At 32.8% G+C, this 16,149-nt stretch overlaps 1 protein-coding gene across 1 annotated transcript; it reads right to left on the bottom strand.

Annotated features, from left to right (window-relative positions):
- Positions 1-8,361: 8,361 nt before the first annotated feature.
- LOC131646461 (cyclic dof factor 1-like) lies at positions 8,362-9,341 on the bottom strand. Its single transcript, XM_058916488.1, has one exon. The coding sequence runs from the start codon at positions 9,309-9,311 to the stop codon at positions 8,445-8,447; it is 867 nt and encodes a 288-aa protein (XP_058772471.1). The 5' UTR covers positions 9,312-9,341; the 3' UTR covers positions 8,362-8,444.
- Between the last annotated feature and the right edge of the window lie 6,808 nt (positions 9,342-16,149).

Below are 16,149 nucleotides of genomic sequence, written 5' to 3'. Positions count from 1 at the left end.
CTAATTTATGGTGTTGGACATACAAGTTTGAGTTAGATTGACGAATGGAAGTGAGTTAGAGGTCCATTGAAGTTTGCAAGTGGATCGGGGTTTATTCATCAAAGATATTCATCCAATTCAAAATTCCATTCCAATTGCTTTCAATTGTTCATTCCAAATTTACATATCAAATTACACCCATTATTCCACATTCAAGTTCATCATTATTCAAATATCATCAAGAGGCTAAGTCATTTGAGATGTAAGAGCAGAAGCTAGAAAGTAGAATAAGTGCAAGTACTGTTTCGATTATAAGAATGTATCATTTCATTACCAACTGCATATTACAAGAAAAGGAGACAAATTTATTTTAGGATGCCATTCAATTATTATTTACAAAATTCAGCATATTTAAACCAAAGGGCCATTCATATCTACTGATTATCATCCATCAAACCACATGCACAGTACAGCACCAACACTCATATCAGGTTCACGCTGCAGACATTAACCGTCGAGACCGTGACAAAGCCAAACTTCAAGCCTTCTTTATTTGTGTCATCTTGCCTTCACGTAGAACCTGAATGAGCTACATGTTTGTTCCCTGCCAGGACCAAGATTAATTCAGACCAAATCCTGCAACACATACAAGAACATATTCAGAATTCCAACCAATCTCTAACTGATTTTTAACTCAAAATACCAAACACCATACCCTGCTTAACTCACCTCTAACCAGTTTATGTCTAACAGTTAACAAACCTAAAACAGTTATAACTAACCCCTAACTGAATCAAAACCTTTAACTACCATACAATCCCATAACAGAATCAGTTATTAGTCTCTAACCACCTAACTGCTCTCAACTCTCCTAACTAACTTCTAAAGCCAATAACCTGTTCTAACTGTCAAACAGAATATAACAAACTAACATAACAGAAAAAAAACAGTTTGTAACAGATTCTAACTAACCTCTTAATCAGACTCAATCTCCTCCATTCATCACATAACAAACTCTCTCAATCCAAGGGCTCCAATCATTCAAGCTCTAACTGAATCAAATTCCCTCTCCTATATATAACAGAATTTCCCTCCAATTCAGAAGGTCCTCCACCATCTTTCCCATCATCTTCACACCACTCTCCTTCAACCATTCACTTCTCAATCTCTCCACCATTTCTCAATCTCATTTCATCATCATCATCCTCATCATCTTCTTCTCTTCACCATTGACCACCATTCTCCTTCACCTTCTTCAATTCAACAACATACAACCATCATCTTCACCCCTGAACCTTCATTCTCGACCTCCTCTGATTCACTCTTTCATCACCTTCATCATCTCCATACTCGACCTTCTTCCATCTTCTTCAGACCTTCAACCAAAAGAAACTGAAAACCTCTCTGCTCTACACGAAACTTTCTTCAATTTCAATCATTCATCACGGCTTCAATCATCTCAGCACTGCAACAACCAATCAATCTCCGTTAAGAATTTGTGATTTCAGAAACAAAAAGAAGGCAACAATCTTTAACTCGAGTTCAACATACGGGTCTGAGCTTTACCGCAAATCTTCGAAAGTGTAGCATTGATACGCAACTCTGTTTGGACAAGCTCATCGATTCTTCAACGAACATCACCAAATCTTCATCGCGACTTGAATCTTCATCATCAGGCTTCAATAGAGCGGAGAGACGGGACGAGATCGGAGAAAAGCAATCAGAGCGAACCGAGAGAGAAGAGACGAGAGTGTGAACGGAGGTGGAAGAGCGTGGTTGTTTGGCGGCGACGCACAGAAGCATTGTCTCAGAGGAGAAGATCACTTCACCGACGCCGCTGTGTATTCTTCGTGAAAGAGGAAGAGGATTCGTTTGAAGCCCGAAGGTCACACATTTTGCCCTAATTTCCTCTTTTAATTATTTTCAATTAACATTAGTGCTAATCACATTTAATTAGGAATAATTGAGTTTAGTTAAGATTAATAGATGTATTAAGTTTAATCACATAATAAAAATCTGATAACAAATGAAACAAAAGTCTGAATTAGTCATTGGATCAGAATATGGATCAATTTACTTGGGCCTTGCTCCACGAATTTGCTTCTCACACCCCCTGAGGCCCAGTGCTGCGCCATTTTTGGCTAAACACAATTCTACAACAAAAACAACTTTGGGCCAGACCTGGGCCCTGCGCCCAATTGCTATTCACCATCCTTAATTCAATTAACACCCCCCTGATTCACATTAAAAAATTAATAGAATTTAGGTTTGTACTTAGATTTTTCTCCTATGTTTTTAGACATTAGTACTAATTTTGACATAGAAAATAATCATAAAAAAATATTAGTTTTAGGCTATTTGTTTTTAGTCTTTTACTTGATTCAATTTCTTTCATAAAAATCCATAAAAAAATAATAGTACTTTTAATTCACTTTTGTGCTATATTTTGACTTGTTCTATTTCATGCTCTTGTACTATTTTCATGTATCCTACTTGTTGACTTCTAATTGTGATCTTTATTTTCTTATTCTTTTATTCCTAACCTTAGTTAGAAACCATGATAACATTAGGTAGAAATTCCCTTCATACTTAGGCTAGTTTCTTTTCCTTTTCAACTTTAAAACATCTAATAACTATCCAAATTAAATCCCATAAAAAATACCAAGAAAACACTTAATAAGTCATTAATAAAAAAGTGAAAATCATTAAATAGGGAATGGAAGCTTGAATCTCCCTTGCTTAAGGGAATCATTCGAGTGCTTGGATCTCCCTTGCTTAAGGGAACCATTCGAGCGTAAGTTCCCAATTTCTAAAAAACACAAACCATAGAGCAACTTGAGTCTCCCTTGCTTAAGGGTGCCACTCGAAACGCTCAAAATCTCTCTTCATCTCGCCTCCGAGGCCTTCTTTAATCGGACACGTTATTTCCGCTCCATTCCCAGCTTAAGACTCCAGAGGTCGAGCAGCGGAGTGCGAATGTGACTTCGTCCACTAAAAAACAAACAAAAACTAAAGAGCCGAACTACGGCGCTCTGATTCCTGAAAAGGATACGTAGGCATTCGGTCGCGGGGCCTAAGCGAGCACAACTATTTATAAACCTTATTTTCCCCGTGTTTCTTTTCTTTCATTTGCATGAATTCCCTTAGCATTAAGCTTTAGATTCATACACCCTTTAGATAGCAACAAACATAGGCAGATACCATCGAGTACGATGGGCGTGAGGGGTGCTAGTACCTTCCCCTTGCGTAACCGACTCCCGTACCCTATCTCTGGTCGAAAGACCTTTTCTTATCCTTCCTTTATTCCAGGTTTTCTGATATTCCTTTCCCTCTTTGGGATAAATATATTGGTGGCGACTCTGTTCATCATTTCGCGAGCGTGCGACAAGGTGTGCTATGTTTACACCACACTTACACCCCAATTTGACACATATGTACTGTTCACCGTATTTATATGGTGAATAGTGTTTTTTATTATTATTTTAATGAACAATGTCGTGAAAAGTACATGTAAAATGATTTTTATTAGTGAAAAAATTGGTTAGTGAAATATAAAAAATTGCTTAATAAAGTGATGAAGTTGGTTAATAAACGTCCTGATATTAAAAATAATTTGATAGCAAAACAAAGTTGGTAATGAAATCTAAAATGTTGGTTAATGAAATGATGAGGTTGGTTAATAAACGCCTAGATATTAAAAATAATTTAGTAGTAAAAGAAAATTGGTTAATGAAAAGTAAAATGTTGGTTAATGAAGATATGAAGATGATTAATAAACGCTCAGATATTATAATTTTTAGTAGTAAAATAAAGTTGGTCAATTAAATATAAAGTTAAGAAGTTGGTTAATCACACAATTTTATATTAATTTCTCTTAATCTAAATATAAAAAATATTTTTTTAAAAAATTATTTATTATTATAATATTTCACTGTTCAACGTATTAGTGAACATTAAAATACAGTGTAGTGTCAAATTTATTGTCAAAATAACATTTCTCATAAGAAAATGACATATATGAATAAATCCATAGTACACAATGAAATCAAAATAAAGTACAAATGATAATTGTGCTCCCCATACAAATACTATATACTACTACTTATGATGGACTTGGGCTCCTATATTTCTATGTTTGTCTCTTGTACTACAGTGCCTCTCGTGCCTCCCTATGATGGCATATAGAATGTCCCTCGCCTCAGAGCCTTCAAGAAAGACTCATTTGTCTATATCGGCCTGAGCCATATCCATGATACCTCGATATCTAGGCAACACATCAACAATATGATCTGCCCTAGCCTGCTACTCCTCTAATATCTCCTGATGAGCTTACCTAGGTGGATCTTCCTGAGCATCCAGTGTCATATAATGATGTGACATCCTGAAATACTATTGAGTGCAGTCGTGTGAAGCAATCCAATCGCTACGAGCTATGATATTCCGTGCCTCATCCAAAACAAGATGATTAAGGTAATCATTAAACAAGGCATCTATATCTCTATGTGTCATAACGAAGTAGCAGAATCATAGGGATTTCTTGGAATAAACTGCACATACTCCAACTGTCGCATGATGCATTCAGGCAGATGAGGATACATCATACATAAACTACAAGCCAACCATTCAGAATAAGAGGCTATGTCGTCCAAGGATGCGTCAACTAAGATCGATGTACGTATGGAAATGTATATCCTTATTACCATGCGGCCAAGATACACTATGTATGACTTTGTCGCCCGATTCCTTATGAGCAGGGCAATTGCAGAAGCACATGACATATTCTTAGTGTAGGTCAGAACATATGACCAGCCGGATATGTGTGGGAAGTACAGGAGGATCCAAGCTTGAAAATGGTACATATGAACCATTGGTAATGACGTTGCAAAAGTATTTAAAAAAATGACATACAAACACTAAAAACTACAAATATATTACCATCATCAGTGTGATAGAGCCTGTCATCTCTTTAGTCTTCCACATATAACCTTCAGCTTATTTTGAGTACAGGTAGACCAAACAAGTGGCTCCCCAGTTGTACTCATGGATCCGCTCCAAGTAAGCGAAGTATCTCAGATACACCATATCCACATAATCAACACTCTTGTCCATAAAATAGACGTGCTAACCAAATACAACAGGTATGCTCTCAATGTTATGCTTGATGTTGCACAACCTACCCATCATCACTAGCAGAATGCTCTAAATTATGCATCTATTGTGTGTACAACATTTGTAGGAATCAAAACCTAGCATAAACTCATTGAGTGGTTTCTAACTCCTACAGGGCAGCCCCTGATCAGAAGATGTAGCAGGAATCAAACATCATCCAGTTCGATAAATGTAACACCCTAAATACCCCAACTCATTATTTTTAAGATCATGCAAATAAATACACAAATAATGTGTTAAACATTCTCACCAATCATCTTTCTAAACAAAACATGTATTAAAGCAGCATAATAAATATTAAAACTTCAAAATAAATCATTTATTGGTCTCAACATCAATAACTCAAAACATCCTAGAAGCATAAAATGTAACAAAGCAACCATTCCCCAGTGTTACATATCAGAGCAACGCCAAAAACGAAATAGCACGAAAACAATAAATACATGAAGAGACCTCAACGCCATCCTCTGGCTCACCAGTAACTAATACTTCTCTACCCGAGTATTTATACCACAAGAGTATATATCACCACAAACAACACAAACAGAGGTGAGAATATGTTCAAAAATGTTAGCGGTGTATAAATCAATAAAGGATAGCACACTTAATCAACGTCATATTTATATCATTCATAATCCTCTCCAATCGTAAGTACATATGTGTGTGCAATGCACTCATTTCCTAAACAACAATGCATGTGGTACCAATCTACTCATGAATTTTTGGATGCTAGAGTTATATTACTAATCAATCCCATCATGAATATTGGACATCAGTGTTATATTACTAAATAGTCCATTCACCAATCTCGCTGATACAACTATCTCTGATATACATGATGCATAAGATGCCACAACAATGTAAATATAATAATCATCACCAACGGTTCTCTTCTAAACCACATATCTCACCAAAACAAATAGCACACCACATAATGATAACTCAACATAACACATATAATTGTATCAATAATCAACATAATACTTAACTTAATTCACCAATTTCATTCATAACTCAACATAACAATTAGAATACCTAATTCTCGGCAATACTCCTCTCGTAACTGCCACAAGAAGACATTAAATTCAGGTCCTCATGTACATATTAACCTCTCAAGACCTTACCATGTGGTTTTCTTACGTGTTAGATTTCCAACGCTTTCTATTGCATTTCATACGGAGTCACGAAACCCAAGTTATGACGAAAACAATATTTTAAACCCAATTTATCTTCCTGATTTGTATCAAGTGTAAACTGTGATTCGAATCAAATCAGGAAGAGGCTACCCAGAAGGCTCTAATTCGAATCAAAATTCAGAGTAAATCTCTGATTTAAATCAAATCAGTAAGAATTTTTTTCTGCATAATTTCGATTCGTCATTCGAATCATGTTGAAATGTGAATCAAATCAAACCAATCTGCATCATTTTTCTGCTATATTGTCACAGGAGTTTCTTTCCTAAACTCAATTTCTTCAACTTAAACCTATCCCAATTCAGTTTTTGAACCAAACTAATACACGGGCTGATCACAAATTGACTTGAGATTTTATACGGGCTGATCTCAAATCGAGTTTAGATTTTATATGGGGTAATCTCGAACCAACTGAGCTTTTATACCAGGTTGAACTCAGGAACCAAGTGAAATTTTAACATGGCTGATCTCAAACTGATATAGCTTTTAACTTAGCTAAGTTTAAGAGCCGTTATGGACATTTTAATGGTTACGAACTAAAAAATAGCTTTTCTTCTTTGCAAAACTCATGAACCAAACTAAGACTTCCCAAGACAATACCCCAAAGCATAAGAGGTTTTAATTGGTTTAGCTCACAACTAAAAAACTTTCTACAGAAGAATATTTTACTCAAGAGATAATACACTCTTGGAAAATTACAATTAAGCCCCCACCCAGAACAACGATCTTCACTTAGACTCAAAGACACTCTTAGAGAACTATGGCTAAATATATGTGAGAAAAATGAGAGATTTAAAGAAACAATGAGATAAATGAAAGTGAGATCAAAGCTTGTGTTCTGGATGAGTACAAGTGATAGAGAGGCTCTCTCTTTATAAGCCAAGGCATGTTATAAATTTAGAAACAATCTATGGTCCAAATCAATGTCGTAATCAATTAGACTTATCGATAATTGACCTTTAATAATCAAATTTTCATGTCACAAAAAGATGGTTTTGATATTTAGTAGTTACCAATAACTAAGAGACTATTCCAATCAATTTTGGACTCATCCAATAAAAATATAATCTATTAGGTTATTGGTCTAATCGATTATTTAGTTGGAAAAAGGCTTCAAATCAATTAGACATTCCCCTAATCAACTGGCTACGCCATAAAAACATTTTAATATGGTTTAATTAAAATATGAGAGCCCTCTTAAATATTTTTAGCGTGTCTGTGATTTTTACAAGACACTGGTCACTCAGACAGACATGATCAAGCAAGCTTTCGCACCTCCTCTCTTTCACAACTCTGAAGCTTCAAGTATTTTCATCATTATATTTGTGTTTAGCATCACACAAGAACCTTGAATATTCTTAATGAGGCTTTAGAGGTCTTCATGATGATTTCCATCATTTAGGAGTTGAGAGGTTAAATCACCGACCAACCTAGAAACAAAAGTCTTCACTTGAATGTCATTTAACCATTGTGTTTATTTCAAAGAGATGACTTGATCTTCAAGAACAACTTCGGGAGAATAGCTTGATTTAAGAGGATAGCTTTATGTACCATCATGAGTATATTTAACAACTTAAGCTATCTTCACCAGATAAAGACTTTCACCAGATATCATTTCATATAAGGTGTTGTCATCATCAAAATTAAACAATAACTCAGTTGACTTGCAGCTTTACTATCAACAAACTTTACCACTTTGGATCACCTTAACAATAAATGCAAGAACATAGGTCCATAAAAGAAAACTCAATATCTAGAATGGTTGTAGATTGATCATAGAGATAAAGATAAATTTGCATGAGAAATTCCATAAATACGTGCAAGAGAAAAATGGAAAAGAAAATCGGAGAGTGAAGAAAAAACCGGTTTGAAAGTACGACTTGGCGGTCCAGTCACGGTTTACCGTGACATAACACGGTAAAATTGAATTAAATGTCAGAATCAATAGCAAGATTGTGTTATTTATTCTAAACCATTGTATTTCAGACCAAAAATTTCATTTCATTTGTGTTATTAATCTTGTTATTTATGCTCTCTCATACATGATATATGTACATCAAAGATATTTATCTAACAGAGTCATCTAATGTTATATATACTCAATTAAATTCTCTCATGTAACACAGTATACCTTGATAAAGCTGCTGGGTTAGCTTTCAATACTGATGAAGATGCTTCAACTATATAGTTCTTCTTGTCATCAAAGTTAGATCCAAATCCCTTGAAAATTCCTCTCCCATTCTTTACTCCTACTGTTGACCATATAGAACTCCTTGCAACATCATTAGGGTCATCAAATCCAGGCTTTTCTTTATCTGAGTTGGAATGGTTGATCATGTCTCCATCTCTTGAATGTTTCCCTAATGCAGGTTTACTTGGGCCACAAGATTGTGTTGGGATAGATTGTACATTCCATAATGACATGTGAGAAGAATTTGATCCAAATGTCCAGAAAGTATTCATTTGAGGATAATGCAAGACATTGGAAGAAAAAGAAGAAGTGGCTTTGTTCTTACGGCGACCTGCTCCTACAAGCATCTTTCTGGCGGTTCCTCCGGAAGTCCAGTATCTCTGGCAGTTTTTGCAAAAGTGTCTGGGCTGTTTGACGTTGTAGTTGTTGTAGTAGCAAAACTTTGTGTCCATGCTTTTGCATCTTGGACATGGAACAATTATGTCTGGTTTCTTTGGAGATTTGTCTTGTGACATATCACTTTGTTCATCAAGTTTTGTGGAAGACTGATGCGAAGCTTCTGTTTCAGCTGAGGGAGTGTTTAAATCCTCTATGGTTTGTTGGGAGACTTCATCAAGTGTAGAAGATGAAGATACAGATGAATGAAGACTATGATCAGAGAAATCCTCATGAGCAAATTTTGAGGAAGAATCATTGGAAGAGACATAGATGTTGTGTGTCAGAAAAATGGTTGTCCCAAAAAGTTTTATGGTTGTTGAATCATTAATCAACTGAGACATGATTTCAATTTCCTGTGTGGAAGAATTTGAGTTATGGAGAAGAAAAAGAGAGAAAGAGAGAGAGGGAGGTACAATGATTTGTGAGTTTGTGTGAAGAGGTTTTATAAAGTGAAAAAGTTGTGTTGGAAGATGCCAGCTAAGAAAAGGGAAAGTTTTGTGAGCCACAAGTTGTTGTGGCCTGTGATATCTTACTGTGCAGTTGAATTGGATTCACCCACGTACTAGAACTTAAAAAGATAGTGCTCTTCTGCTATGTCCCACTCTCACCCTTTTTCTTCCATGTCACTTCCTTTTTCAACTTTGGCCCTTTTTCCAATTGCTTCCTTCCTACCTACATCTTCTTTCCTCTTTTGAAAGAGAACTTCTTCATGTTGTTAGTCAAGTATTTGTTTTTCACTTTTAGAAATGTTTGAATCTAGTCTATAAGGTAAAATAGGCTAAAAATTAAAATGAGAATATTTTTATCACCAATACTATGCTGTTGACATTAAAAAATGACGGTATACTTATATTGTTAATCGTATTTATATGACAACAATATTTTTTCTTTCAAAATATTTTTAAAATTATATATATATATATATATATATATATATATATATATATATATATATATATATATATATATATATATAGGGAGCGTATCCGGTGAGAACTGATATCAATTGTGAGAAACGAGAACTAACAATCTGAACCATCAGATTTAATTGACGATTATAATTTATTTATTTCATATAGAGGTCACCTTATTGAATTGCTTTTCTACTATGCTTTAAGATTTATAAATTCTATAATAATAGAATCTTACCATAAATAATTTTCTATTTATTATTCTAATATTTAATATAAATTAAAGACTAACATTATCCATTTTTTTATTTGACAAAATTGAATAAAAAATATATTTTTAATTTTTAATTTTCCAACATCCAATAAACGTCATAATTATTAAAATATTGTTAAAATGGTAGAATTTATTTAAAATGGTCATAGTTATAGAATTTATAAAAATAAATAATATCCTAACTTGCAAATGGCCAATAAATCAATAATGTGATTTTATTTAAAATGATCAAAATAATAGAACTTTCAAAAGTAAAAACATAAAACAAATAAAAATATAGTTAATCACTTAAAACGCTTTAATATTTTTATTCAAATGAATATATTGATAATAAATCAATAATGAATTTTTATTTAAAATAGTCACAATAGTACAACATTCAAAAATAAAAGGTTGACTTTATTTATCATGTATTCATTTATACCGTAAAATATAGATCAATATATTAGAACATTCAACTTTTTTTCATCAAAATAAATTATAGATCAATATAGTTATAACTATGTAATGAATAAAATTATATGAATTATAATATATAAATTAAAGAACTATATTAATTTTAAAGTATAAAAAATATTATAAATAAAATCAACTTTATATTTTGAATGTTTTACCATTGTGACCATTTATATAAAAACACATTGATATATTTTCATTTGTGTTAAATATACTAAAGAATTTGAAATTATTATATTTTAATTTGCTTAATTTATTTATCTGTAAGTTAGAAAATTTTGTATGTTTACAAGTTCTATTATTGTGACCATTTTTAATAAAAATACATTAATTATTTATTATTTATATTTTAATTTGATTAAAAATATTAGATAATATATTTTAGTTTGATTAATTTATTTATTTGCATGTTAAGATATTATTTATTTATATAAATTCTATATTTCGGACAATTTCAAATAAATTCCACCATTTTAACAATATTATAGTAATTGTTGTGCATATTGGATGTTGGGAAAAATTAAAAATTTAAATTCTGTTATTTATTAAATTTTGTCAAATAAAAAAATAGTAAAATATTTATGGGAAGATTCTCTTATTAAGATCTTAAGTAGAATAGAAAATATTCAATAAAGTAATCTCTATATAGAATAAATAAATCTTAAGCGTTAATTAAATCTGATGATTGACATCATTAGTTCTCGTTTCTCACAATAGATATCAGTTCTCACCGCTCCCTATATATATATATATATATATATATATATATATATATATATATATATATATATATATATATATATATATATATATATATATATATATATATCAACCAATTTATTACACTCAATTAACCAATTTTATTTTCCCAATTTTTTAAGTCAAAACACATTAACCTAACTATATATTGTATTAACCAAACTTTTACACATCATTAAGCAAAGCTATTTTGAAGAGAGAGAAAAATGAAAAAAGTCAAAATTATAAATGTCATTATTCACAATATTTGTGAACAGTAATATACCATATAAATGTAAGAATTTGGTGTTAAAATAACATGTTTCTATTTTTATACACAAGTTAAATAGGGAGATATGGATATATATGACAAAGTGAGATCGTTCCGTTGGACATGAACGTTTTGCCCACACTTTATGCGGGACGGTGAAAGGGTTTAAACTCGCACCCTCTAATATGTTTTCCCCCCACCTTGCTTTTTTTTATACATGCTTTTGTAGGGGCGGACAGTAACATAAATATTTGTATTTTTAGGCTTAAAAGAAGCAGTGGCCACGGGCCAGCCTCGTCCGCCCTTAATTTTTGTTGGGAGGGTCAATAGTTTAGGCCCACACTCTCAATTATGTTCGCCCCCACTCAGCCCTATTTTTTGCGGGCTTTTGCGGTGCAGGCCTAAACAGGACAATCATGCACGTTCGCCACTCCCTAGATATTGGTTTGATAACATCAATCATGTCAAAAGAGATCATTAAGTATATATGTAATTTTAACTAAATTTGTATTTTTAAGTTTCTTCTTCATTGTGGAGATTGGTTTTTATTTTATAGAAGTTTCCTTAAATCATTTTGAAGACCTAAATTCCATCCAATATCTGTAATGTCTACACTATATAGTATTTTTTTTTTTTTTTACTTTTATGAGTAGCTAAATCCCCCAATACTAGGAGGTGTCCTTGATTTGGATTTCTAATGAATAAGATTATATGTGTGCAATAACAATTTGGTTTGTTCAATCTGTGATTTGTCCTCTTAGTGATCTTATTGCTTTCTCATACGGACAAACGAAGTTTGATGTGTGCGATACAATTAAGCTGGACAGCCATTGTTCATGATCTGTTTGAGAACATATTACCGTTGATACCACATAGGACTACAGGTATCCTTTAATAATCAGACAATTCTTGATATTGTAATGCTTGATTTCAACTGTAATTTCCTATGGACCTGGTAATGTGGTTGAATTATTAAATAATTTCTTCCTAAGGACTTTGGAGTAATTACCCTTAAGAACCGGTAATCAATGAATTCAAACATGTTATTGCACTTTATGGTCAGAATCGTTGCATGAGCGAATCATACAACGTCCCTAGCATACTACATTTAGGCCCTTTCACCAGTGTTTTAAAAAATGGACAGGACCGGTGTAACACCCGTATATTTTAATTTTAATTTAATTGGAAATTGAATTAATAATTAAAATTGGTTTGGTTTTATGAAAATAATTGGAAAAAGAATGGTTTATGGCATTGGGCCATGTGTGTTGTTAGTGAAAAGGGGGTGTTATGTTTGTAAAGCCTTTTACTAATTATAATGTTATTTTCATAAAATAATAAGGAAGATTTGGGAAAGAGAGTTAGAACGTGAAAAAGGAGAACTGAAGAATTGGGAACTCAAGAATGTGAAAGAGGAGAAGTAGAGGGAGAGACCAATCAAGAACTTGGACTAAGGTAAGGGGACTCTCCGGTTAGCATCTATTATCGCATTCTTAGATGATAATATTGATACAGGATGTTGTTTGGGTCAATTGGATTATATGTTAGGTTTATGGAGGTTATAATTGATGAAATTGCATAGATTATTGGTTAATAATGTGTTGTTTTGGTGTATAATGATGTATGATGATGCAATTGATGATTATTTGGCTGTATATGATGTTTAGAATCGATTTTGGACTAAAAATGTGTGAGATCGCAGGGTCTGTCGCAGACCTGAGAATCTGTAAAATCGCAGGTCCGCTAAGCGGAGAGGGGTCCGTTAAGCGGAGGACCCGACCTAGTTAGCTTCTGTCGAAGGTCGCTAGTGGTCCGCTGAGCGGAGGTCTGAAGGTAGTTCGCTTTTGTCGCGAGTCGCTAGTGATCCGCTGAGCGAACCTTGTTGTGTAGAAAATTTTCCAAACTTGAAAATGACGTATCTTTTGAACCGTTGGCCTGTTTTTAGTGCCGTTTCGAGCACGATGAACCTTATGAGATAACCTATGTGTTTAAATGATGGGATGAGGTGTAACTTCAATTATGTTGAAACATGATTTTATTTCTTGATGAATGATGTATTGTACATATATGTGATGAAATGTGTTACTACATGCTATGTTTGAAATAATAATCATGTGATGATTTATGAGTTGTATAATGATGATAATTGGATGATATTCGAATGATGCTAATATATATTTAAACATACTTGATAATGATGATGATGATGATGATGATGATGATGGTATAAGTATGTTATACATATTGTATTCATTCATAATCATTTGTTGAGGGCTATATCCTGATGATGTGGGGACTCAGTGAAGTGCATAATTCTCATTGTGTGGAATTTGTGCTGGCAGGGCCGTATCTTGAAGATGTTGGATCGGTCGGTGGGTTATTCCCTTAATGATGTTTGGCACCACATGCATAGTGTTAGTCATTACATATGCATGATTTTCATAACATGATTGAATGTGTTTCAGTGTTATGAATTGATGATGTGCTAGTTGTGTGTTTGTTGAAATTGTCTGAATATGATGCAATTGGGTGAATGATATAACTATGATGTGTTATTATCTATGATGCAATAATATTTGTTAATTGCGATGAGACTCACCCTTACATGTTGTTATTTTCAGATTAAGGTAGCGACTTTCCGACTTGGTGAGGATTAGCTCATGAGTCAGTGCGTTTTAGTTTAGCGTTAGGTGTCATGCTCTGATATAGTGTAACACTGGGGAACGTGATGTTTTGAGTTTATGTTTTATAACTCTAATTGTTTGTTTGAGTTTGAAGAATAAAGTTTTAAAATATGTTGAACTTATTCGTATGATTTAATTTCCGCTGTGTTAGCATGAGCTATTATGTATTATGATGGACTCCTCGGTGAACGCATGACAATGATATATGATATTGGTTTTTAAATATGAATTGTGGCACCCTTGTTTTCATGTTACTCTGAAACATTTATTTAATTGCCGCGGGGTTTAGAAGGGTGTTACAACCGGCCAGTCGGACCGGTCGAACTGGTAATCGGTCAGGTAACAGGTCTGGTTCAATTGTTGGATCTGATGTCTTATTGAATCTGTGTGAACTGGTCAAAACCGGTGTAAACCGCTAAAATTGGAAAAACGGGCGGTTTTCATGCATTGGTGGTTTAATTGCATTTTAACAAAAAAAATATTTAAAAAATTAAAACGACGCCATTTTGATTATTTTAATGAAAAATACAAATAAAAAATAATAGAAATGAAATAAAAAATAAAAATAAAGATGTTGCGGACGGTTGATTTTGTTGCTTATGGTTTTGATATTGAAGAAGGAGATCCAACATTTAAACAATTTTTTCTTTCCTTTAAATTAAACTAGTGTCTTACCCGTGCGTTCGCACGGGTACCCGTCGTTTTCGCGCATTGTGATTGAGAAAAATAAAAGATATTAGTAAAAGATTAAGTTTTGGGTAAAATTGAAAAAGTTATAAAAATAGTAATATTTTATTTAACAAATTATAATGAAGGAAAAGTTTTAAAATCGCAAATTCACGAATTATAATGAAGAAATATTCAATCAAATTATATAATTCAATTAGTGATAACTATTAGCCCAATCTCAAACTACCAGCTAAGGAGAATCGATTATTTTTTGCTAGCTAAGGAGAAAATTAATTATTTTGGCTCAATTATAACTCCAAACTATCAACCCAATCTCAAACTATCAGCTCTGTCTTGTAGGCCAATGAGAAACCACTACAAACTCCATTTATAATAATGATTCATTCAAAATGCATAATTAATAGAAAAATACTTTGACCAGTTACTTCATGTTCCCGTTAATATTCATTATTTTGATAAGTAACTTCGTATTCCCGTTAATATTTCAAATTTCTTCCCGTTAATTTTCAAAATTTTGATCATTAACTTCACGTTCTTGTTAATATTCATTATTTTGATCAGTAACTCCTTGTTCCCGTTAATATTCATTATTTTGATCAATAAGTTCGTGTTCCCGTTAATATTCCAAATTCGTTTCCGTTAATATTCAAAAAAATTATCAGTAACTTAATGTTCCTGTTAATATTCAATATTTTGTCAATAACTCCGTGTTCCCGTCAACATTTATTATTTTGATTAGTAACTTTGTGTTCCCGTTAATATTCAAAATTTGTTCCTGTTAATTTTTAAAATTTGGATAGTAACTTAATGTTTTCGATAATATTCAAAATTTTGATCATTAACTTTGTGCTCCCGTTAATATTTAATATTTTAATCAATAACTCCGTGCTCCCGTTAATATTCAATATTTTGATCAGTAACTCCGTGTTCCCACTAATATTCAATATTTTGATCAATAAACTTTATTTCCCATTAATATTTAATATTTTGACCAGTAACTTCATGTTCCCCTTAATATTTAATATTTTGATCAGTAACTTCGTGTTCTCGTTGATATTCAATATTTTGTTCAGTAACTTCATGTTCCCGTTAAAATTCAATATTTTGATCAATAACTTCAAGTTCCCATTAATATTCATTATTTTGATCACTAAC

Source organism: Vicia villosa, linkage group LG2, assembly GCF_029867415.1.
Source record: "Vicia villosa cultivar HV-30 ecotype Madison, WI linkage group LG2, Vvil1.0, whole genome shotgun sequence".
NCBI lineage: Eukaryota > Viridiplantae > Streptophyta > Magnoliopsida > Fabales > Fabaceae > Vicia > Vicia villosa.
The sequence above is the reverse complement of the archived record's forward strand: the minus strand, read 5'-3'. Positions and strand labels throughout refer to the sequence as shown.

Coding starts and splice junctions, on each gene's coding strand:
- LOC131646461 (XM_058916488.1), bottom strand. CDS start 9,311: ATGTCTCAGTTGATTAATGATTCAACAACCATAAAACTTTTTGGGACA.